General features: G+C 42.1%; 1 protein-coding gene across 1 annotated transcript in view; it reads left to right on the top strand.

The window, feature by feature from the left end:
- The first annotated feature begins 11,809 nt into the window (after positions 1-11,809).
- nkd1 (NKD inhibitor of WNT signaling pathway 1) overlaps positions 11,810-25,106 on the top strand; it is a 34,215-nt gene continuing 20,918 nt past the window's right edge. The window contains exons 1-3 of the mRNA XM_030092658.1: positions 11,810-11,958; positions 12,073-12,105; positions 12,292-12,431. Coding sequence (XP_029948518.1) covers positions 11,934-11,958; positions 12,073-12,105; positions 12,292-12,431 — 198 coding nt within the window. The 5' untranslated portion in view covers positions 11,810-11,933. The remainder of the gene's footprint in view (positions 11,959-12,072; positions 12,106-12,291; positions 12,432-25,106) is intronic.

Raw genomic sequence — 25,106 nt, forward strand, 5'->3', positions numbered from 1 at the left:
CATCTTGCGTTATCTGCTGTTCACTCTACTCTATCCATGTTGAAGGTCTGTCGGTTCCCAGGGTCCTGGCTTCAGCTCGCCCTTCATAGCGTTTCTGTTGAACACTTTTAAGCTTTTTATTTTTTGTATATTGTTGCTTATTTGCTTATGCTATTAGTTTGTTCACACATCATTATCCTCCTGCTCTGACTTTGAATGATATCAGCCCAACTGAATATCTGTTTCTAGTTTGATGTGATATATGGTATAGTCAGGCCCACCTCTACCTAGACGGCTCATTGGGCTGTCGTCACTCGTCAGCAGTGTCCAACTGCAACATAAGGACATTTGAATTGAGGACAATGATGTCTGATAATTCTTGGTAATAAAAAGGAATTTATTTTTTTCTGTTAATTTCATTTTATATGCTTATACTAGTCATTGTTTACACTTAGATATTCATTTTCAATGTAATTTATTTAATTTTTTTCTTATTGTCATTTAACTTTCTTTTTCTCTTTATCATGGGTGTTCGATTGTGTGTGGAGCAAAGCTGCAAAAATATCTTTCTGGGATTAATAAAGTATTTCTTTTCTATTCTATCTAGAATATCTATTTTTTTGCAAAAAAAAAAAAAAAAAATCCCAGTCCATTTCCCATTACCTTTAAAGGTTTTACTATTGATTGTGAAAAGCTTCCTACACTCCGTCCTCCTGAAACCTTTGCAGTGTGATGTGTTTTCTGTTTTTCTTCCATTATGGTTACACTAAACACCAGAGGTCTCCGTGAGTTTTGTCCTCTGATTGGTTCATATCTGTGGGAGTCATGACTGATGACCATTTAAATTGGTGAAAATTTATGGTAGCTAATGGTGAAAAAAAATTGCTAAAGTTAATTATTGCAATTCCAAATAAGTAATCAAAACTAGGCTATTTTTACAGAAGACTGAGGTTGATGTCTTGATCTCAAGATTTGTTTCGTCATTACAGTCTTACCGTGCCAGGCTGTGTGCTTTGCCACGAAATGGCATTACTAAAATTCATGAGGATTTTTGTGTGTGTGTGTATTTGCACATTGTAATGTACAGTGGTTGAAATACTCTACGTCAGCAGAAACGAGCCAGTGAAGAATTAATGTTGCTTTTATAGCTTTTCTTCTAAAATGGCCTCGCTGCTCCCTCACTGAGCATACAGGGTGAATTCTTTGGGGTTGGCCTTGAGCCAGCTCAGAAATGTTTTATTGTTGTGGAAAAATTATTTTAAGCACTTGCTTTATGATGCTGCTGGAGGCATGCCCCTTTCTGCTGACAGCCCTCTGCAGCTTTTCTCTGGTTAAATGATATGCTTTACAAGATTTTCCTGAGTAAACACCCAAAAAGAGTACAGGCGTCAAGAAATGTTTGGTTTGGACTCTGTCTCCATACTCAGCTTCTTGTAATTCTCTGTGAAGTCACAAATGCATGAATCTTTGACTGCACCTGATCACTCCTTTCCAAAGCGCAATAATCTGGGACATTTTATGTAGAAATATTTGAATTAGTCGAGTATGTTGAGGAATTTTCTCAGAGACATCTTTTTCTCCTTGGTTGTTTGCTTGGATTAAGATGATCCACACAGAAGTCAAGGAATACATTTAGGCTTTGCACTGAACCCATTCAGTTCATTTTTTCAACACTTCACATCTCTGTGATGCTGTGGCGGGATGGCGGATCTGTAGGTGAAAGGTCATGGGCCTGTGGACAGGAAGCGTCCTTGCAACAAGACTCTCGCTGTGCGACACCCACAGCCTCTTCACTGGGGAAAGTGCTGCAAAATATTTGGGTAAAGCCTGCCATTGTTTTCCTGCTCGGGCCTCGGTCTCGCTCCTCGAGTCTAACGCCCAAAAGATGATACAGTCCTCTACTCGGTGCAATATAACCATAGTCTCTGTGACTGAACCTGAGCAGAGAGGGCAATTTCAAAGCTTGCTAAAACTATTCAAAACACCAGCGGCCCGTAAACGGCCCGGGATAATGAATTCCATGGCACTGAGGGGCTCTATGTGTGGGGAGACTTGGAGCTTAGCTAAATAAACCTTGTCTGGCTGAGTGGCCCCACTGGTGCCCGGCCCTATGGGGACGGGAGCGGCCCGGTCTCTCACAGGTCACTGGACGGACTCAGTGTAATGACAGTCTCATTTACCCTAAACTCACCGTGACATCCACTCGCAACATCCCACAAGTCACACCTCTTCTCCGTCACAAAGGATAGGCTACTGTTGGCAAGGGCATTGTTAGCGGCTCAGCTTGAAATGACAAACTGCGTCTGCAGAGGGTTCACAGGAGTTGTGCTGGTTGAGGCTGATAGCGGAGATCACTCGTCTTCCCCGTGGTGGCAGTGACAGGCTCTGATTTTTTTCCCCTTCTCTCTTCATTAACTATTCACATTTGCACCTTATGTGCAGATCACCATCGCCACTCGACATGAGTCCAAGCAGTTCAAAGGCAGAGTTGCTTGGAAGTGTGTGTGCCACCCCAGGAGTCGCCGGGCCCTGGACGCCTGCAGAGTGGTGGGTGCTGAGAGCTTGGGCGTGTTTGGATCAGGGACTGAATTTTCCTCTGAAGATGAGGAAAAGGTTTATGGCACGCTCCCATGAGAGTGTCTCCTGCTCTTTGAAGCTCCTGTCTTGGTGGCTGCTCTTATCTTTGGGAAAGGATTATTTTATCTCCCCCTGTTCCTTTCTTTTTCTTCTCCTTCTCCTTCTTCCCTTCCTCCCTCTTGCTTTCCATCAGCTCAGGTTTTTGTGTGTGAATCTCTTAGGAGATCTTCTCCTTGCCCTTGCTCTTTCACTCCGCTCATTTCCAATTTCCCCTGTTTCAGAGCACACCCACCCTTCTCCCCACCACCTCCAACCCCCACTCTCTTCTTTTTACTTCCTCTGTTGCACCCCACTCTCTTTTTCTTTCTCTCTATCTCCCCATTCTACCCTTCCAACACATGACAGACTGTGTAATTAATGAGCATCATAAACCTCTCTTTCTATTAGCTACCCATTAGTAAACCTGGCAAGCCTGTCATTTTGGACAAAAACACACAGCTCCTTCATTTGATCCCCACATCAAAGGGGGAACCCCACTGTTTTCGGCTGAATACACTAATTGTGTCCTCGTTCTGGATGGGGCTACACCCCCACCGCTTCAAAAAAGCAGCCAGTGCTGGGTGCAGATAGTAAAGAGAAGTACAGAAGCAGAAAGTATTGATTATAAAGGCCTAAATTTGGAGAGCTTTTGACGTTGGAAAAATTACCAGTCATTCAGCGGCGCGCCGGAAAGTCTGCACGTGCGTGTTTGTTTGCACACCACGCCGGCTCTCTTCTTCCACTGCCTCAGTGTGGACATATTTTGCCAAAAAAAAAAAAAAGAGAGAAAGAAATGTCAGTGGGCTACTGGCTCTGTTAGAGGTATTTTATATGCCGCTGTTAAGATAAAAGGAATTTTTAAGCAGGATGGTAAGGATTCCCCTATTTTACACTACAAACCAATGATGGAAAGTACGAGATCAGCAATCTTAAAAAGATAAGTCTTAGAAGATCCCATTTTGAAGATTTTTTTTGCACATAACTTGTATGTTTGCATATAGTGTTTCACTACCGACTATTTCTTTTTCGTAGTTTCATAAGATTTTATGCTGCATTGATTAAACTAACATTCACCCGTTTAATGCCAATGATTCTGTTTTGAGTGAATGTGTGTGCATCTGCCTGGAACCTCATTGATTAACAATAGTGGAGGGTGCTGAGCATTTGTACTCGAGTAGCTACCACTGTAGTTACAGTCCCTGCATTCTTTTCAACTGCAGGTAAAGTAGTGTTGTTATAAATATTCTTCTGAAAGTTCAAACTGTTTAATTGAAAAGCTTCTCATAGTCATGATACTTTTAGATAGAGTCGCGATTGATTGCATTGTCATCGCCAGATGTTGAGTGAAATGTGTCTGTCCTGAATATCCATATAAATAGGACCTTTCTCAGAAAATAAAGGATACCGATAATTGTGGAAAAAAACAATGCTGATCAAAACAATGCAATTCGTGTGCATTAGAGTCGTAGCACCTATCATCTATGAGTTTTAAAGTAGGGAAATAGATCACAAGGTGTAAACTGTTCTTAACTAATACTACTATTCCATGGTTATCCAAAAATAATACCTAATTATAATAAATTGGAGTATTTTAGACCAGTAGTGGAGTCGTGCTACGCTCACCTGATCACCTCATCATCAAGCACTGCAGAAGATGAATGGAGTATTCATGTAGCTTCCACCTTTACCTAAATATACATCACTGTCAAAAAATAAGACTGAGAGTCATTAATTGGAAAGGAGGCTATAAATTCTGTGTATGTACTGAGACACTGTATTTGATGACCATGTTCATGAGCAAGGCATTTTTTAATTCTGTAGCTTTGCAGTTCCCAACCGCAGTTTAGTTTCTGTCCTCAGACAAGGCAGATCTTTGCATCTTGGAAGCCACACAACAGATAAAAATGCTGAGGAATCTGTGGAAAGTTGTCAGATGTCAGAAAACAAGTTTGTCATTGAGCCTTTAAAGAGACAGGCACGAAGGAGCCTGTTTTCACTGGAGCTCCAGGAAGAAATGCCAGAGATGTAAAACTATGTTTTGATGTTTTTATATTGTAAAAGCTATGAAAATATCTTATAGATACCAAGTCTTCAAATAAAACATCAAGAGTAATTTTATAAAGAACTGTTTATACGGAATATATGCTTTCAGTGATTTTTCATGCCTTCCTAAAATGTTTTTATACATTTAGTGACAAATCTTAGTGCCACCTGCCATGTAATCTTAGATTAATGTGTGTAGCCATATTCTATGTCTGGGTTATTTGCATTGCTTCCCGTTTGCAGAAATGCAAACACATGCAAGGCTGTATTTCCCTCCCCGCAGACCCTTTGCCTGACACATCACACGCTGGGCCGCCACAATGGGCTAAGTCACCAGCGCTGCAGGAATCAACACTGTACTTCGGTCCCGATTGTCTTCTGCCCTTCACAACATCTACACCCTTTTGTTGCTCTAGATAAAGGCAACAGTCACATGTTCGAGCTTTAAGCGGCCAGCAGCTGCTCCTCTCTGCGTCTATATGATTCACATCCCCCTCTTCACCACCAGGCAGTATTCCCTCCGGTGGGCTCTCCAGGCATCAGGCCCCTAACATTGTTACAAGGACATAAACATGGACACACCATTAGATCCTCCTGAATTCGGCTGTCTGAATGCCCCCCATTATGCCTGTTTCCAAGGAGAATGCCCAGTTTTATGGTGGAATGAGCCAGCATTGGCCACCAAGGTAGGCACTCCCCCAGGCCAGTAAATACCTACATCAATCAGGCAGGTGTGTAAAGAATTTAGCTTTGTTCTGAGAGGCTGTTTCACAGTGACAAAGGACTATGCAGGAGCCAGTAGATATTTTTTTCCCCCCTGAATTTGACAAATGCCTCAATAAAACTCAAAAATCAAAATATCAATCAAAAAAAATGTACTTCATTTATTAACAGATTTGATAAAATGTCAGGCTAAAACAACTGCATCCTACGCTAATGGGGATTGATTGGAGGTTTGGGGGTTCATGTCCATGAAATGGCTTTAAACCCCCGCCACCTCCTCTCTCACAGGCATCAAAGAAGAAGCTTGGAAATAGGGCCCGCAAAGCCATCTCTCCGTTGGCCTCTTCAAAGGACAGGAAGTGTGTCAGAGGGACAGGCCTTCTTTTCCCAGCAAATTCAGGCGAGTTGCTATAATAACAAGCTCATCTGTGTGTCTGTGGCAGTCTAGTTCAAAGAGGAGCCTGATTCCTCTTGGTAAAACATGTGATGATAGAGTCAGGATGCGGAAACCACTGACTAGTAGAAATGTAGCTGGAGGACTGCTGTGGGGACATGTGTCCAGCGCAGAGTCATCCCCAAAGATGTTGAAGATCTTTCCCAGAAAAATGAGGCCAAATATACATTTTTGATCTTAGCATTGCCACAAAGCTCCTCAACCCAGATATCGTATCTGCAGATGGTATCTGTGGCAATTAGCTGCTTAGCCACAAATTTTAATGAATCTGTTTTATGACCAGCTGGTTTATTAAAATCTCACATTGCTACAGCGGTAAAAATAACTTGTGTCGCTGAATTGTGGTTCGAAAAAAACTGAAATAGCCATGTAAACAGGTAGATCAATTAAAAACGCGTTTCGATTTACAATGGGAACCTGGCATAAGCTAGAAAAAAACAAGACAGTCAAAAAAAAAACAAAACAAAAAAATAACAGCTAGACCCAACCATGGTAGACTGAAAAATGAAAAGACATGGAACAACACAACACACAAAATAATGAGGAAGTTAGACAATAAGGAAACACAACGGGAGAGCATATACGCCATGAAGATACAAAACAAGGCAAGATTCAACAAGCAAAAAGACCCTTGCTATGACAGTGCTGTGGAAATTGTGACAGTATAATGTTAAGAAATACTGCAAAATAGCTACGTTTTTTAAAATGAGGACCAAAGAAAGGCATCACAACGACATTGTTGTTTCAGCTTTTCAGACACCACTGAAGATGACACATCTCTGTTTCTTCTTCCCACAATGCAGAATATTCCGAATACAAGCTGTGCCATTTTTGCTGTCACGAGGAACCAGGGTTTCTGCAGTGCCATGGTATTTAACACATGGCATCACTCATCCCATCATGTTTCCAGTCAAGAATATCATAATAATCTGCACTTTGTAATCTATCCTGCGATCATCAGAAGGAAGGAATTAATTGAACTAAATTACAAGTACTTTTGATGAGCTGTTCTCATTTTAATCATGTAATAGAGTCTAACGGTGAAAGAAACATGAAACATAGTGTTCTAGAAGTTAATTTGATTAAACAAATGAAGTAGCACTGATAATAAATTCGGTTGTTTCATTCCAACTACTGAGTGTCGACTACAATTAAGTGTTCATGATTGCCACCAGTGAAACAAAGAGATATTCTATGTGATTTAACAGAAATCATCATCTTGTCTTGAATCTAATCAAATAATTTGGGTGATGTACCAATCACATGTGGGTCCACAGTGCTTCCTTGGAGTTGATGGTGGTCCCCATTTCTCAATATCTATTGAACAAATAAGTTCTGACATCTGTCATTCCTTTGAGGCTGATACTATTGGAAGTGGGGGCTGGTTAAAGGTCATACGATGCTTTCAGTGTGAATGGAGCATACTGATACTGAAGACAACAGGGAAGCAATTGTGGTTTAATCATTAACTCTGAAGGAAGGATCTTAAAACCAGATTTCTGCTTGTGAGATCTCATTGTGATGTTTTCTTTTCTTTTCTTTTCTTTTCTTTCTTTTTTTGTGGGAAATGACGCAAGGCACAGCATAAGTTTATTCTTTGAGACTCCAGTTCTATACATAGTTTGCATTTGCTCTAAGTCAAAAAATGCCAAGAATGTCAAATAAACAAGAATGTCTTGGTATGAACAAGTAAAGTCTAACAGGTGCGAAGTAGAGGCAGTGGTCAACAATACAATGATTTTAATTGTTCAGACTCTGGGCTGATATGTCCTTTCTTGGCTGCATGTTCTCCCTCTGCTTCAGTGGTCAAACTGTTTAAAGAACGCATGTAAGATAAAACTATGACTCTAAAGTGTTCATAGGCGTAAGTGTGTCAGACTGGGTGATTGAGTGTCTGTTTCATACAGAGCTTCAGGCCTTTTTGGTATTGGTTTAATTTTGGGTATGTCACTTTTGGGGGTGCCACTTGTTGGCCTAAACCTCAACCAAAACCTTTTTCTCAACACAGCAATTTATTTGTGACCCGAAATAATTGTGAGCTCACCTACTTCAATAAAACCTGTCTGCAGATGTTCTGCATGTTTTTTTTCCTGGTTCTTCTTTTTGTCATATAGAAAGAAATGTGTTTCTGACAAGAGCAGGTCTAATACTGAGTTCTGCATAAATGCTGAATATTGCATTCCCTGAGTTTAATGAAGACTGATTAACTCAAAAAGATTGCCAAAAAAATTGTCTTTCTGACAATTTAATTACTTACTTTGAAGAAAGAAGAGAAAGAAGTGTCTGTTTTTATGACTACGTACAGTGTGTTACAGCAGCACTACTGTGGTAATTGGTGCTGTTTTGCTCAGCCTTTGCCTTGTTTTCATGTTGTTTCTCTCATAGTTCCTCACATTTCAGATCCATGCCATAGCATCATGTTCCATATCTGTGTTTTTGTCTCCTGATCACTGGTTGTCTCTTTACATTCTCTGCTCTCCTCTTTACATTCTCTCACATAACACCTTCCTCCTGTTCTCTTCTGATTCTTTTATGCTTCTGCAGCCTACCCTTGTTGATTGGCCACACCCCTGATTGTTGTCAGCTATGCTTTATGTACTCGCAGATTGTGTTTATGCACCATCCTCAGCCTTGACAGTGTCAGGTTCATCTCTTTGTTTTGTGATCCATCATGTGATCTTTGTGTTTAGTTTACTTGTAACTCTTAATGTTCGCCACCTTGATTTAGGTATCAATCTTTTCAGGTTTTGGAATAATATTGCCAATAAAAAATGTTTTCCCCCCTCGAAATCCCTGTCAGCGTTTTGGACTCTGTCTACAAAAAGCATATATCAACAATAATACAACTATCTGCACGTCATTGCAGCTTACTTGATTTAAAGAGACAGTTCAAATGAATGATTTTTCAAAGTCCTACTTTTATTTTAACTAAGTAGCAAAGCAGAATAAACAGCTTTTAACTTTGAATAATGTACATAGCACTGTTTACAAACCCATTCAAATAAAAATGGGAACAGAAGTCAGATATAAAACATAACGCTGAGGCTGTACTTTACTTCCCTCTTGTTGTGTTTCACCAGTTTTAAAAGGCAGCACTCTGACTTGACTTCAAGTGTTTTGAGTTTTTTTTTTTTCTTTCCTCCAAGTGTCTTTGCTTCTGCGCAGTTTTAGAAATCCTGTAAAATTCTGAGTTGGATCAAAGGAGAAAGACAAAGATGTGAAGTGTGCACAAAACAAAATCAGGTTGTCTTCTGGGCTGTGTCATCTCAATGAATGAACTACATATTCCAGTATTTCAACTTGTGTGCACTCTACTTCCTGGTGTGCTGCAGACACAGTCGTACATAAAACCTGAACAGCAACCTTAAACATGCAGTCGTGTCTCCTGACTTCCTGACTGCAGGGGCCAGAGGTAATTTAGAGCACATTAAGAGCGCTTCAGCTTCAAGGTACATCTCTTTTCAGCATTATGTCTTAAAATTAAACAGCGCTCCCCCTCTTTTAGACATGAAAGGCCAAATACACCATGACACAGAAATGACAAGCAAAGACTAAATATAGATATTCTGCATTTGAATAAACACACACGCACACACACACACACACACACACATATACATACGCACAACCAGAAGCCAACCCTTAGACAACCCCTTTGATTCTGAGTGTGGATTATTCATATGTATGTAAGTGCCGGGTGTCAGGTGAAACCTTCATTCATAAAACTGAATTATAGCACATCGCCCACTTGCTTCTTGTCATTATTTCTCCCCATGTAACTCATCCAGTTACACATTCCAGTACACACTAGTTTTGTAAAAATAACCACGTCTGTATTTAAACCCATGCAGTTATTATTGAACTTTAACGATTCCCCATGTGTCAAAGGTTTGTCTATTTCTATGTTTTTTAGGTTGTGCAAACTCGATCCAAGAAAACATGTTCAGTTGTCACTTCTGTCTTTTGTAGAGCTAGCTGACGCAAGAAGAAAGCTTGCTCCCTGTCTTTTCAGAGTTATTTTTCTCAACAAATAAACAGCTAAGTTAGTAAAATTACAGGACAGGTTCAGTTTTGATCCATTCCAGAGAAAAAGATGTTGCCAATTACAGATATCTCATTACACAGTCTATGGGTTTAATTAGGAGAAAATTCCTAAATATTTCAACAATGTGGTCGATATCAGAGTTTGGTTGACAGCGATGTACATTCTTGCAGGAGAATTTCTGGACTTTCACTGTTGCTTTCTCACAAGATGTCACCCACTGTGTGTTATATTACTGTCACAGTGAGCTACTGGCAGCCAAATGGTGCAGTGGCTTCTGTTTGAAGACATCAAAAGAATCTTAGCTCGCCTTCATCTGCTGCCTCTGTCCAATGAGACCCTTTTTCTTATGACAGAAACCCCAAACAGGCAGGCAGAGCCACATACAGCATGATTTTGCCTTGATGAAGAAGCACATGCAGGGGATAATTGCAGGTTTATTATTAAAACGAACAGGGAGTTGTTGGTCAAGAGGGAATACAAACGCTCACTTCATGCTGTGTCAAAAACGCTCCTTCTAAATCATCGAAAAGATCTTTTAGTTGCAGCTCAGTGATGTTGGATGTTGGAATGCTTTGAGACATGCTAACCCGACAACGATGTTTAAAAAAGTAAATATTACAACCTATCATAATTTGCTTGTTCAGTTCTCACTGAAGTAAAACATCAGATACTCTACAAGGTTTATATCCTATGATTTCACTTTGTTTCCTCCCACAATCTAAATACATATATTTTAATTGCTATCAAACCACAGCTATGTGTGTGAGTGATGTCTTTGTATTAGCAGGGAACTTGTTTACTGTGTCTTTTGTCTTTCCTTTTATTGTAGACAGGCTAAAACTCCTATCAAGGCTGTTTATGCAGAATAGTTGAAATGCTGCTTTGTGGTGAAATATTTAATTACTCCATCTCAAAAAGCTTTAGCTTCAGAAATACAAACGAAATCTGAAATATTTCAGTCTTGACTCTTTTGCCAATCAAAACAGTCAACCCTGATATCATTATGTGAATAAAATTATCCACTCACTTTTTTGTAGTTACAAATACATCATTTTATTAGTATAATTAATAATATCACTGAAATAGAAAAAAAGGTTTTTTCCCCATATATATATTCTTTAAACCTTTTCATTCAAACTATGCAAGTTGTTCAAATTATAAGACATACTGAAATTAATCTATTTATGTCCATGTTATAAATTATATGTAGAAGTCATGAAAATTCAAAACAATGTATGAAACATGAAAGTGTTCTGTGAGATCTGAGGTTCTTCCACATTTGTTTTCCAGAGGAGATGATAATTACATCAATTAAGAAAAATCATAGCTGTATTTGCTTAAACGCCATTAATTTAGACAAAACAATTATATCTGAAATAACAGTAGGTTTTTATTAGTTTTAATCAGCTAAAAAATCGTAATAGTGACACATTTTTGCAGACTTTAAAGCGAAACATGAGCGGGAAAAGTGAAGAGTTGTGAAGGCATAAAAGTGAGCACACTTCCTGTAGAGATTAAAAGATCACCGTTTCTTTTTTAATTGAAACGAGAATGTTAGTTATTTCCGGCTTGTAAGACCAAAATCTTAGATTTATTTTAACAGTGTTTCAAACATAATTAAAATTACTGCTTGTATGATTTATTTATTTATTTATTTATTTATTTATTTTTTGTAGTTTTACAATTGATTATTTAAAGGTCTGTCAATGTTGAGGATGTCTACTTTTATGGTATGGGGGAGATATTTTTTCATTTTTCAACGCACTATTTTTCTTTTTAATGGAACTGTGTACTTTCGTGCATTTTTCTGGCTTTGACCGCGCCTCTTGGGCTCTTATTGTGAAGGAGCAAACCGGAAGTAGCTGCAGCTGTATCGGTGCCTTGACGTCGCGCGCCGGATCAAAGGCTCGCTCGCGGCTCGAGCGGCTCGAGCAGTCCTGTGCGGAGCGCAGTCTGCCCTCAGTCTCTACGGACGCTGCTCTGTCTGGATATCTCCGCCCGCACGTCTCTCGTCCTTCTCCTCTCTGGATTATACTCATCTGATGCTTTTTAACTCCAACTCGATGCATAGAAATGGGTAAACTGCACTCAAAACATGGTAAGCTTTCTTATTCCCAAGAGAGAAAAAAATCTCTGCTATAGTTGTTCTGCTGCTGCGATACTTTCGAGTAACAGATTCATTGTCTCCTGTGTGTTTTCTCTTCCACTCAAGCCGCTATTTGTAAACCGAGGGAGAGTCCAGAAGGTAGGCGCACTTTTGCTCCTTCCTCCTCGCCTGTTTTGTTGCATGTATTTGTGGAGATTCTCCCAGTTTGTGGAGTCAGTTCGGACTCTTTGAAGATGGAGCGCTCATGGAAAACATGAGTGCCGCCGGAGGAGGAAAAAGCCGTCGCTCCTCCGCCGCTAATAACGCGCCTGTTGTGTGTTCCAGGCGACAGTTTTGTAGTCAATGCTTGCTTGGCGAGGAAGGGGATCGACGACTGGCTCGTCAAGCAGAAATACTACTGCACGGGCTCGCGCCTGGAGCAACAGGACTGTCACCACAAGAATAACTGCGGCTTGACTGCACGGGTGAGTGTCTGACCGCCACCTCCACTTATTTATAGTGGAGCAGCCAGAAGGGAATGCTCGTTAAAACTCTTTGAAAAGTGGAGTTTCTACTATCCCTGGCGCTTTACTTTACCTGGTTCACCTCTCAGCACGAGGATGGACATTATTAGTCCTTGAAATTTACTCGTCCAAACTTTCTCGCTGGTGCATGAACTCTTTCTACAGCGGTGAAGGAAAGATGCACAAATATTTTGATTTTAATCTGCAACACTTGTCAAGATGTAGTCATATCTATCTCCCTTCTATTCTGTTGTCATTTTTTTGTCCCTCTGTGACAACATGAAACACTAGGTATCTTTACAAGCGTCACATTTCTTCAGTTGATCAGAACTTTCAGTACTGGCCATGAAGCCCATATTCATGCACCAAGCATTTAATGAAATTACAATATTTTGACAAGGGCAGAGTTGTGTAATTTTGTAGTGATATCAGAGAGTGATATCTTGTTGTAAACAAACGTCAGATCATGTAGACTTGTTAGTTTACTTCCCTTGTCTTTTGCTTTTTTCCTCATAATTGAGCCTCACATTCATGAAGTAATAGTTTGGTTTCTACTGCTATCACCAATACATACTGCTCCCGTGTTTGAGAACATTTTTCAGTTTGTCAATAGTTTGAATTCATCCTTCAGCTTTTACAAATTGGTGTTACTAACCTTATGACCATCAAGACGCTTAACAATCCAGAAATCTTGAAGATTCTAAAATAACGTATTTTTTGCAAACCACTTGGATTTGCTCTGGCCATGTCCGCTGCCAGTGTGGAAATGTGTCACATGGTTTTTCGGCAGACATGCTGTCAGGTTAATTTGATCCCGACTAGAGAATCATGATTGGTTTGTACGTAGACTTCGGCATGATGATATTCGTAAACCGCTCTTCTGATATGGAAATTTCTTTCTGAATCATCTCCTCGGATCACAATATTTCAGTCGACGTATTCACATGAAATATTTCCATTCCGATCAGGTTATTAACACAGCTAATGATTTGCTGATACTGCTTTTGGCGTTCCTCTCATCTGCTCACGTCGGGGACAGAGATTGATCTGTCAGCCTGGGCATGGATCTGGTGATCGGTTGTCTTTGTTTTTTCTTGGGGAGGTAACAATAGATCAAGCCTGAGTTGAAAGCATTGCCGTATGACAGTCTGGTGACAAGTGTGGATTGTAAAAGCTGAGGAGAAATGTTGGGGAGGTCACGCTTGTTTTGTATTTTGGCAGTGTCGTAAACGCAGCCTGTTGTTGTCAAGTGGGGAAATCCTTTGGAATTGCTTTAGAGGAGCCTTAAGCCTCTTTGGTTAGCAATGCCTTCCTCAAAGGCGGCATGTTTGAGGAACTGGAGCCCATCAAGACAAAAAGAAAAAAGAAGAGAAAATCACTTCCTCCACCCACGATCCAGATACTTTGAGCAGAACAACACTGTTCTATTGAATGCAGCCCAAAATACAGGAGCTGCCACATTTCGGAGCGCCTACCGTCGTGCAACGGTACGATGATCTGTGGTGTGAATTTCTTTTTGAAATACGCGACACTTGCTTTGGCGGTTTTGATGAACTCTAATCCTCTCATCAGTGACGTGTGGCTGCTTTGGTGTCGTAAACAGTCCCTTTTATTTTCCCTCCTCGTTGCCGTTCGTCTGCCTTTCATCAAGAAATTCCTGCTCCATTAGCACTCCGCGGTTCATGTGCAGAGTTCACCTTGTGCCATGCCTTCGAACCGAAGACACAACCGCATTCTTGGGAAAATGAGCCCTCGGTATGAGGAGCCATCAACACATGGGTTAGCAGTAGGCAAACAGAGAAATCAAGGGAGTCTCAGGCAACATAAATATCTGCTGCTTCCCGCTCTTCGCTGGGTCTAAAGTCCACCATTGTTTTTACGTCTGCCAGACAAATGTTTTTGATAGCGTTGTATTGCAGGATGGCTTATTTATGGTGGAGAGCAGAGGTAGAAATGTGAGACTTTGGACAATTGCCTACATGTTGCTGATCCTGACATGATTGTGAAGGCGGTAAACACGGTGTAAGTCTTCATGAAGTAGCAAGGCAATTCTTCCATCGGGCCCCCTGTCTACAAGATGTTTGTTGGGGAATGGCTTTACGAGAAATACTTAAATCCGTGTTTCTTTTCGAGAGCGCTAAGACGCTGCAGCAGCAGAAAATCCAACCAATTTACATTGTTGCCCATGTGTTGAGTGGGGTGCAAGCGCTTTGGGCAATTTAAGCATTTAAAACCACATCATTACCATGCAATTACCATAAATTATTACCATAAAAACAAACATTCATTACTTTGTTCCTCGAAAATTTCACCTACTCCTTTTTCCCAGCGATGGCGGCGTGTGTGAAGGTTTGGCCGTGACCGAAAGGGGCCCCTGCTGAATGGGTTGGATGTTTTTGAACAATTTCGAGTTAGCAGGGTTCAGCTTGTATAAATAATTCAAGTCTGGGCGCTTAATATCTTCTCATAACTCAGAAGAGAGAGGGGGGAAAAGGACAAAGGAGCAAAGGTGTTTCCACATTATTGTAGTAGATCATTTTCTTTTTGGTTTTGTGATTCCTGCAATGTTTATATTTCGAAAAAGAATTTATACTTGCACTTATTTATGTTTTAGCATTGACCATATTTCCACACATTTATATAGTTAGTAGTTTCACATCCAATTTAATGCTGCTCGGTTAGATGGCTTTTTAACATTTTAATGCGTCTTCTACAAAAATGGTACAAAGTGCCAACCTTTCCAGTGTGCTGACAGAATTGTACATTTTACACAGTAGAAAGGATTAATGATAAAAGTGATTTCTAATGTGAAAATTTGAATCATCACTCATTTGTGGTTTATTAGTATTTAATAAACAAAATAATTAAACATTTTGCCATTTTTATGGCGTGATAAAGTCTAAAAGGTGACTCCTGTGCTGTTTTCATATAAAACCCTTTACTTGAGAGAATCTGTCATCTCTCTTTGCTCCAAAAGTTGTCTTTATTGTGCAGGATACCTGGTGAGATAGTTATTTATAGCCGCTGTCTCTTAAAGCCCCCCTCCCAGCTGAACCAGGGTCCAGGATAATGCGGGTCGGGTGTCAGCAGTGGGGAGTCCACGCCTGGAATTCTTTTGATCCGATTTTTTCCAAACCAAATTCGTTGTGGTAACAATGCGGATTTTCAAGAAGTCATTGTATTAAAGAAGCGCTCACTTCAGTGGTTAGTTTTAATCGCTGGTGTTTTTAGCTACTATTATGCTTAAGAGCGCATTGAGAGATGGAGGTGTGAGGCGCTGCTCTGGGACTTAATGATGTCCCCCGTGTGCAACGCTGCGCTCATTCATGTGTTCTGTATTGAGATGCAGGGTTGGTCAAGCTGGAAGGGCAGCGAGCGAGCGAGTGAGCGAGTGAGTGGTGTGGGCAGGTGGACCTCCGTGTCTCAACATTTCAGATCGGGTCATGTGAGCCTCGGCACACTTTCTCCCCAGTGTACGGCACGGTGTCTACACCCAGCCGTAAATCTGATCTGTTATGTGGAGCCTGCAGTATTCTGCCGCTGACACACACACACACCAATCGGGTAAAAAGATTTTCACAACTTAGGACTTGGAAGTTCAAGTTTCTGGTGGCGGGTTGATCGGGTTGCTCGGCTTGGCGTGGATGGTTACATGTCAGGAGTGACTTAGAAAATGATCTCTTTTAATGGCTTTCATCACAAGTCACTCTTTCTACTCCTAACCCTCCACCCACCCTCCCCTGCTCTTGTTGGATCCTCCCCCCTCGCAGCCTCTCTCCCTTCCTATTCCCCATCTGCTGGCTGCGTTTACCCAGTGGCCCTGCGCTGGTTGTGGCTGATGAAATGGGACTGTGTTTGAAGTGGGCCACGCAGGGAGGTGTTTGACGTGACACCAGTGGCTCCTCCTTCTCTGCGAAGCCCAACCCTGTTTGTAGTATTTATATATTTAAAAAAAAAAAGACCCCCTCCTCCTCCAGTCTTCCCAAGCTGCCACTCTTACGTTTCCAAAAAGCTTTGGATTTTTCTTTTCCTTCAACTGAGCTTCCATCAGTTTGTATGCAACGTCGACAAAAAGCAAAGGTACATCTGACGACAGAGCCCGACTCAAAAGTGAATCACAGTGGAACGCCTGCCCCCAACCCCCTTGTCTCACAGTTGGCTGCTAGGTCTTTGATTTTTTTCTTCCTTTTTTTTTTTTTTTTAAAGTAGAAAGGTTTTTTTTTTGGAAATAGGCCTAAAGCTTTTAAACGCATTCCCTCAGCCTCCAAGTCTGATAAAAGACATGGCAGGTTTTGCGCCCCCTTCGTCTTCACTTGTGCTGTTGTGCTTTTTCTTTCCTTGTCGTTTCCACAAAGCGAAGGCTCTTGTCTGGAAGCTGAAAGCACCTTTCAAATGCAGACTCCTCTTCCTCTTTCTCTCCCCTCTTTCTGGCTTCTCCATGTGCGTTTTCTTTTCCCACCGGCTGGCCTCATGTGCGTGCTGCTGTGTGACGTATGCCCCCATCGGGCTCTACCCCCTCTGTGCTCCCAAGGGACCAAGGGCCTGTTGTTGCTCTTTGAAGAGGCTGGGAGAAAAAGTTTGGAGCCACACTCTAAAGAGAAGAAAAGCCCCTTGCCTCTGGGAGGAGGGGCAGCACCTGGCCATAGAGGGGCTCTGTGATTTTTCCTTTTTTTTTTTTTTCCCATGAGAAGATGCGGTTCAAGTCTTAGGCTGACATCAGTGTCGCTGGGGGACTGGGAGGTGGCTTTAATGTCACATTAGGCGTCATATGTCACATAAAGCTGGAGGAGTTTCTCCCGTGTGACAAAGCAGAGCGGGTAACCCTCAATTGTTAAGAACGGTGCCTTCGGTGAAAGAATGAAAGTGTTTTGGAGTAAGTAAAAGCTCCAGTGGCATGCAGATATTTGATTAGGTCTATCCCAATGTCCTTTTCTGGTTTGAGCTCAAGCATTTTCTTTTCTTTCCCACTGGCTTGTCTCTGTCACATACCAGTTTATTCACAATCACAAGACTGGACTGAATTACATGCAGAAGAAGTCTCTTAACAGTTTTTACACTGGTATCAGCAATGATCGCTGGCAAGCGCAGGTGTCATTAGAAATCAAGCAGTGTGTTTGGCAAATTAATAAGCCTGAATGAAATGCTCATGTGTGTGCATACCCGCCCATGCGTGTGCACGCAAGTGTGCAGAACGTCTGGAGTCAGCTGTCCGGATGCACTCCAGAGATCAAAGGCTTCTACGGGAATGTGCTCTGAATCTCAGGGGATTAGCAGCTGAGATTGTGCTTTGTTTCCCCAAATATATGCTCAGTTTAGAGCAGCGGATAGCTGTTGATCAAAGTGTCTCTCTGGCTGCAGGGTTTTGTTCCCCACTTGAGGGTGGCATTTGTATCGCAACTCTAAAGAATAGAGAGATTGAGAGGATGCTCAGGCTTCTTCTTTTTCCATTGTTTCCAAACTGGACTGGATTGAAATGATAAGCATATGCTTCACTCAAAGTAAAGACAGCGCAATGCTTTGAGCTGAGATCCATCTAAATATAGATCTTTTTCTTTTTTTCTCCTGACATCATCACCATCCTTGCGGTAATGGTCTTACATCTTTCGACAAACCTTTTGATGGCTGGATATGCCTTGCACATACTAATGTCTCTTAAAACCACCGTAAACATTTTCTCTATTTTTGACTCAAAGGAGAGCAATTAAGTGTAAATATTATAGTTGGTAGATAATTGCAGGCTGCGCGAAGGAACTAAAATTTGTGCGTGAGAGGAAAAGGAACCATTTGCAATCGGTTTGCATTGTCCCATGTGACAGCATTTCTCGATTGCACTGTGCTGTCATGGCTGGTAGCGTGTTAGTGGGTCTGAGAGGAACGTGAGGCGGCTGGGGCCCCTGTGACATTGGTTCAGAGCTTTCCTTTGGAGCTCACTGCCTTCTTTTAATCACCCACTCTAAAGACTCTGCTGAAGTGGGTGTTTAAGTGTTTAAACTCGGAATAATTCTCTGTTGTTTGTTTATCGGGTTCCCCCTGCGGGTTGTGCTTTGGCCCATGCAGTAAGTGCTGAATAATTTGACTGAGCGCTCAACAGTGGCTCTCGAGTAGCGCAAGATCAACATCTGCATAAAACTGCTATCAAGCTCTCATGAGATGCACATGCACGGGGAGCGTGCGCAGAGATATATACAAATGCACGTTACCCGTGTGCTTAGTCTAATATGTGAATTAATTTATCACTGCCAACGCAGTCCCAGCATGCTTCCCTTCCTCTTGTTTGTCTTACAAACTGGATCTCGGGAAATGCCAGTGATGGACTCCACAGCCTCCCCGAGCCCCGCTGGTGTGTTCATCCCCCTTGTGTTTGCGCGCTTCGGTGACCAGGGCTCTAAGGCCACCTGAGGTGGGGAGAATGGAGGAAGTAGATTTAGGTAAACAGAGGTGGGAGAGCATTGTGCCTCTCGCCGACATAGGTTCCAGGGCTCTTCGACTCTTCCTGTGGCGCCAGGGCTGAAGGAGGTCTGGATTGTCTGTTAGGGGATGTTTTTAGTGGAAGGAAAGCTAAACAGAAGATCAGCCTCGCTGAAAGGAAAGCTGTCCTACCCCGGTGTGTTTATGCTCCACAGGTGCCAGAACCTTAAAGAGGACCTCACCCTGTAGGTTTTTCAGCAGAGCAGACCAAACCCTGCGTTCTCCATCTGGCCTGTCTGTCAAACACATCGCTCCTTCGCTGTATTGCAGACGAGTTTCAGGAAAAGTGTGCGCATGAGCTTGATGTGGCATTGTAACTTCTTTTGGTTCACAACCCTGTCTGATGATATTTTCTCTTGTGTCGGTAAATAATGAAGCACAAACCTTCTCAACATGTGTCCATATTGTCATAATACGACATTTTAACACTTTCCTCATGTTTTTAGCTGTGTAGCAACTCATGATGCTTGATTTTTAGACTGCTTCACGGTTTTGAATTACACTTATTTTCTTGTTGTTGCTCATGTGAGAAAATTGAACAAGTTGAACTAAGTCTGGCTGAACTGTGAGTGAATCTGTCAAAATTTTATTTAAGTTCTAAATTAAGATCATTAGTATTCTTAAAATGAAAACTGAAATTTGTGGCGTCTGGCCAATTATTAATTTGTCTTTATTGGACTTCAGCACCCTCATCACCCATAACTGAATGTATCTCTAAATTCCTAAAGCTGATTTTTTTGTTTTTGGTTTTTGTTTTGAGTGCGACACTGGCAATAAAATTGTGTTTAACTGTCAAAAAGAACCTTCATAAGTAATTGCAATGAATTATTTGTGCTTTCACATGAAAATAACACTTACAGGGTAATCTAAATTCTTTCTCACTATATCTTTGCAAAATTTATAAATCCAGTTAGTTCTTGACGTTTGCAGATGATGCAGTTATTTTACACATAATGATGGAGGAAGTACAACGTTCAGCTGTTGACTAATTTTAAGAGCTGAGGTCAGAAAGACAGAAAACTCTGACATTGGGCAGTCTTTTTAAATCAATTGTTTCCTCTTCTTGTTGATTCAGTGTATTTACCTTTGACTTCAGATTTCCGTATTAGTTTTCCAATGGTGTAACCTGGCGAGTTCATTATGGTGAGCAGTGACACAAGCCACTAATTCCAGTCAGCTATGAATAGAAACCTGCCTCTGGCACCAGTGCACTTGTATATAGTAGTTGACGTGTCTATTTCTGCTGCTGTGTTTACTTGCAAAGTTGAAACACTCTCTGTAATTACCAAGATTTTAAGTCCACAGTTAAAAGGTCAGATTTGAGGGATGTTATGAGGTAGTGGCTTGTGGCTTGCAGGATGTCTGCTGCAAACAAGCTGTGTGTATGCGTGTGTTTCTTTGAGGGTTAGTGTGTGTATGGGGGCGTCACGGTGTATGGATTCATGTGTGCACAGGCAGAAAAGAAGAATGCGGCCACCTTGGTGTTGAGGTCGGTCCCATCTGGTGAACATGCACACGTCAGAGGTTTTCACAGCAGCCACCTACCACATGGAGATACTCTGCTGATTGCAGCAGCAAAGTCTGAGTCAGCATCACCAACAGCAGGCATCTGCAGAAATGGCAGAAACCGAATTCACAAAATGACATTTCAGGAATTTCCCCATCTACAGGTCTGTGAAGTAGGGATGAGTGCCAGCTAGACAGTTATACGGTTAAATGCCTGCTGCCATGTAAGTTGGTTAGTATTTTATTCATGTTCAAGGCATCTCTTAACAAAAAAAACCCTGCCATTAGTTGGTGTTGCTGCGCTGACGAGCCTTCATCGAGAAAGTAAAAACTGGCGAGCATGTAGCAGAAAAAGAAATGGCATAAAATGACTCCACTGGAGCAATCACAACCATTTTCAGCTCAAGTGTTTGTGCATGGAAAGGCAGCTGCTGCTGCTAGCAGTGATAATCATGCTCAGCTTAATTTGTAATTGTTTAGGCTCCTACCCTTATGGTCTGAGAAGATGCAGGTGATTGCTCCAATGCCCTTACAAAAAAGATTAAAACAGAAACATTTTATTGTATAGAGCAATCCCCTTTTGAACTGTAACAAGTGGATCAGAGGGTTCAAAAAAAAAAGAAACATCAAAGACAAAATTGTGATTGGAAGCAGATGACTACCTTTTTTAAATGAAGATGAAGATTCGGCAGTTTGTTCAGCAGATCAAATCATTCACATTTTCAATGCACCTCTGTCCATTGTGGGATCCTGCCGGATTAGTGGCGTCGCGGTGATTGTTTGCTCCTCTCTGAGAGCCATACTTAAAGTGCAGCCACTGACATGACAGGAGGTGTCTCTTCTCGTTTGGCCCCGGTAAAAGGCTGAAGTGCCTGTCACTTTCCTGCTCCCCTCAGGGTAGACTTCCTGACTAAAACCCGGTCCCTCCTACACTTTGCAGCACTTGAGACCGGCGTCTGAAGCCACCCAGACGACTGAAGTGCTGCCTTTCCTCAAAGAGCGCGTTGACTAATTACCAAGAACCTCCAGACACGGCGTAGCGCGCTGACTGTGACTCTCCGTCGTGGAAGCGGGCGCGTTGCCAGCCGTTTGTCTTGAAAGCGCACGCCGTGAGAGTCTGAGAGTGATGATCGACACACGTGCACACACTCTGTAAGCTCATGTCACCCCAGCGGGGCTGCTCTGCCTTGTTTGCCAAGGAAGTTCGAGGTTCCAGAGCAAACTAATTCCCTTTGGCGAGTGTGATATCCAGTTGCCATCCTCACCACACAAGCTTTTGGAGATGAAGTTTGTCATTTTGCGCAGGACACCCTCCCCTCTCACGCGCTCCCTTTCCTCTGTTTTTTTTTTTTTTTTTTTTTTTTTTTCTTTTTCTCGTGGACCCTGGCTTTGCTCTGAATTCTGAGGGCCATAATGTTGTGATTTGTTACTCTTGGCAGGCGTTGACCACCTGTAAATCAAGGCCAAGCGACAGGCTGTCTCCATTCCCTTCCAAACCATAGCGTCCATTTTCGGAATGCAAGTTCCCAAAACGAAGCTAGTTGATTGGTGTGGAGCATGTTTCTTAAGGTGGGGAATTCACCTGGTGCTGTTTGGTGGCTTGTAAGGAAAACGCCGTCTTCCCTTGATGCCTGACTGTAACTGTTTATGAGCGCCGTTATCTACGTGCTGAACTGCAGTCATCTCGGCGGATGAAGACTCAACGTGGCAATAATTAACACACAGTGAGAATAGTCGTGTTGTTCTTCAAGAGTTCTTCTCACTGCTGCGAGTTCAGAGCAATCTTTTGAAAAATCCCGTCTTTCACATTTGTTCTGTGCGTCAAAGAATAATGCCTTCCTGTTTTTCCCACTCAGGTGTCTCAACTTAATTTTTAGAAAAAGTGAGAAAACTTCTGAACGCGGCCTCACGGTTTTGTAGTTGTAGAAAATGAAATGAAAGCACTCTCAGCGATGGGGTTCTGGAAATCGCTGGAGGGGCGATCACGCCGTCAGACTCTTGATCTTGACACCTTGTATCCTCCCTCCCTCTCCTCTCTGGTGAGATACGGCTTTGATAAACAGTGTGATAAATGTTAATTGCTGTGGTTACATATTTTTCAAAAGCTAATAAAGTCGGGTACCTTGAGTAACAGGTAGAGTTTAGTGCCCGAGGGGGCTGGCTGAGTTGTAAAAGCTTATCTTTGCAGGTGTAAAAGTTTTGTAAATGGGTCATTAAAGTGTTGGCCAACTTCACACATAGAGCACAAAAAGAGCAGAGAGGGGGAGGGAGATTACTTCAGATCAGCATGTTTCTGAAGCATAGAGATGAGGGCTGTAAATCTCTGCTAATATTCCACTGAGCCTTTCAGGAGGCAGCCTTTGATGTGGGTGAGGTAATGTGACCAGCAGTGTTTGCAATGTTAATCTGACGTGGAGAAATGACTGGTGGCTGCGCACTATCGCTCTACAAAGAGGGAGGCGTGCAATCGCGGCATTTATTTGTCCTGTAAAAAAAAAAAAAAAAGAATAAAAGCGCTAACAACAAGAGATAAAGCAGCCTTGTATCCAGCAGTCTTCACATACGTGGAATTTAACTTCATATGCAGATATTTTTTTCAGCATGTGTGTGTGCTAGTGATGCCAACGTTAACGCGTTAACCCTCTGGCATGCGCTTCCAGCTTTGTGTGTTTGCTGACCACGCACACTTTAATCACAGAGCTGTTTCCTCCAACCTGCCTGCCGATGGATCCCCACTCCACGGTTATGATTTCTTTCCTGGGGTGCAGAAAGAGAGAGAGAGAGAGAGCGAGATTGGTGGGTGTGTCGTGAGCGAAGGGTTGTCAGGCGTGGGGCCGCTGAGTCTGCACCGAAGGTGTCTGTCTTCAAAGCGCTCTCTCAAGATGTCAAATTACATGTTGGCACTATTTCAGGACTTAAAATTGTCCAGTTATTCATCCAGTTTGTTTTCCACCCAGCTCAAGTATTTGTTTTTCTTTAGGTGGGGGCAGATGAGGAGGTTGAGGAGGCGTTTTATTGGGCAGTGTTTCCACAGAAAGATTTAATGTGTATCCTAAATGCACAGCTGGGTATTTCAGAGAAAAAGTGCACACATGCTGCACGTGGAAGGCCCAACATGTGTGACCTCCGGAAAAGCAGCGAGTTTTCTTATCACAGGCATTAAATTGCATTGTAAAACAGCATCCTCCACCCGGTCATGAGTTTTGCGCATTCGTTTCGCTCGTTGTAAAAAGTTTTTAGACAGCCCAAGTGTCTGTCCTGCTGGAGGGAATTCAAACAACTCCCTTAGTGTGTCATATAATGATGAGCCTGATAGCCGCATGGTTCAAACAAAACAGTCTTATCTGGTTTGGCTGGACAGAAACGCAGAGACATTCATTTGCCATGGCTCTCCGGTCTGCACTGGAGGTGCCGTCTGAAATTGGCCCCGTCTACCCCCGTCCTCCATAAACGGGACCGTCTCGCGTTAGCTTTGCTGTGCCATATGATTATCTGAGATCTTTATTTCATGTGTGAAAACCGATCCCCTTTGAAGCCTCAGTCAGAGGCAGCGCGGCGCTTCACTACCTCACATCAACACCCCTCTATCTTGGCTCCATCTCGGGGGCGTCGTGTTTTACTGCTACGTGCTGCTTCGAATGAGCCTGTTAAACGCTGCTGGAAGGTGGAGAGCACTCCCAGCACAAAAACTGAAAGGGAAACTCGGACCTGAGTCTAAGCTGCTGTTTGATGATGAGTGGTGGTCCATTTTTTGGTGTTTTCTTCTTCTTTTTTTTCCCCCTCACGCTCGTCAGGCTACACCGCATACACTTCACACTCATCGCAGGATAGGTGCTGCTCCAGATTCCAAGAGTTGTGCAGCTCTTTCCTTTGAAACTGCCTCCAGTGTATCTCAGTTTACTCTTCGGGATGGTGGAGGGGGATGGGTATTTCCTCTCTTGTGGTCTTCTGCGAGTAACACTACACCTATAAGCTAATTTGCAGCTCTAAAACTAATAACACTTTTTTGTTGTTCCTGGTTTTTAGCTTTGGGGCCATATGTGTGTGTGCATGTGAGTGTGTACTGTGGATTTTTTTTTTTTTTTTTTTTGGAAATTTCCAAGCTTTACAGCTGTTTCCACTATTAGTTATTCATAAACTTTTGCTGATGGCTTCAGTCCAGGTTAGATGCAATCATTCATAATCATTTCATCTGCCAAGTGCGCCAGATGTATGGGACAAAGTGCAAATACGTGCTGACAGCTCTGGTCTGTCTGAACACACTTGGTTTGAAAGCATTCATGTGTCACATGTTTTGCATTGCTTTTCTGTTTTTTGAGGAATCTCTGTGTTTTCCAATCCAGAGAATAATGCATTTTATAGATATGTCGCACTTGAATAGAAGATGCAAAAAACACATCACAGTGAAGGAAAATGCAGTCGCATTGGTTAATAAGACACTTTCTTTTTTCCTACCCTGACGTAACTGTACCATCGATAAACTTCGGCCAGCAGCTGCTGTTGGATAATTCGTCTGAGAATTTGTTCCTCCAGTTTTCTTAACTGTGGTTTAGACTCACGATTAGCCTTTGTTGTTTTCTCGTCACACAGCAGTTTCTCCGCTTTGCTCCAGTCTCTCCGAATGTCAAACTTTTCTGCTGCTATGGTCACTTTTTTTTTGTT

Source organism: Salarias fasciatus, chromosome 1 (assembly GCF_902148845.1).
Source record: "Salarias fasciatus chromosome 1, fSalaFa1.1, whole genome shotgun sequence".
Classification (NCBI taxonomy): domain Eukaryota; kingdom Metazoa; phylum Chordata; class Actinopteri; order Blenniiformes; family Blenniidae; genus Salarias; species Salarias fasciatus.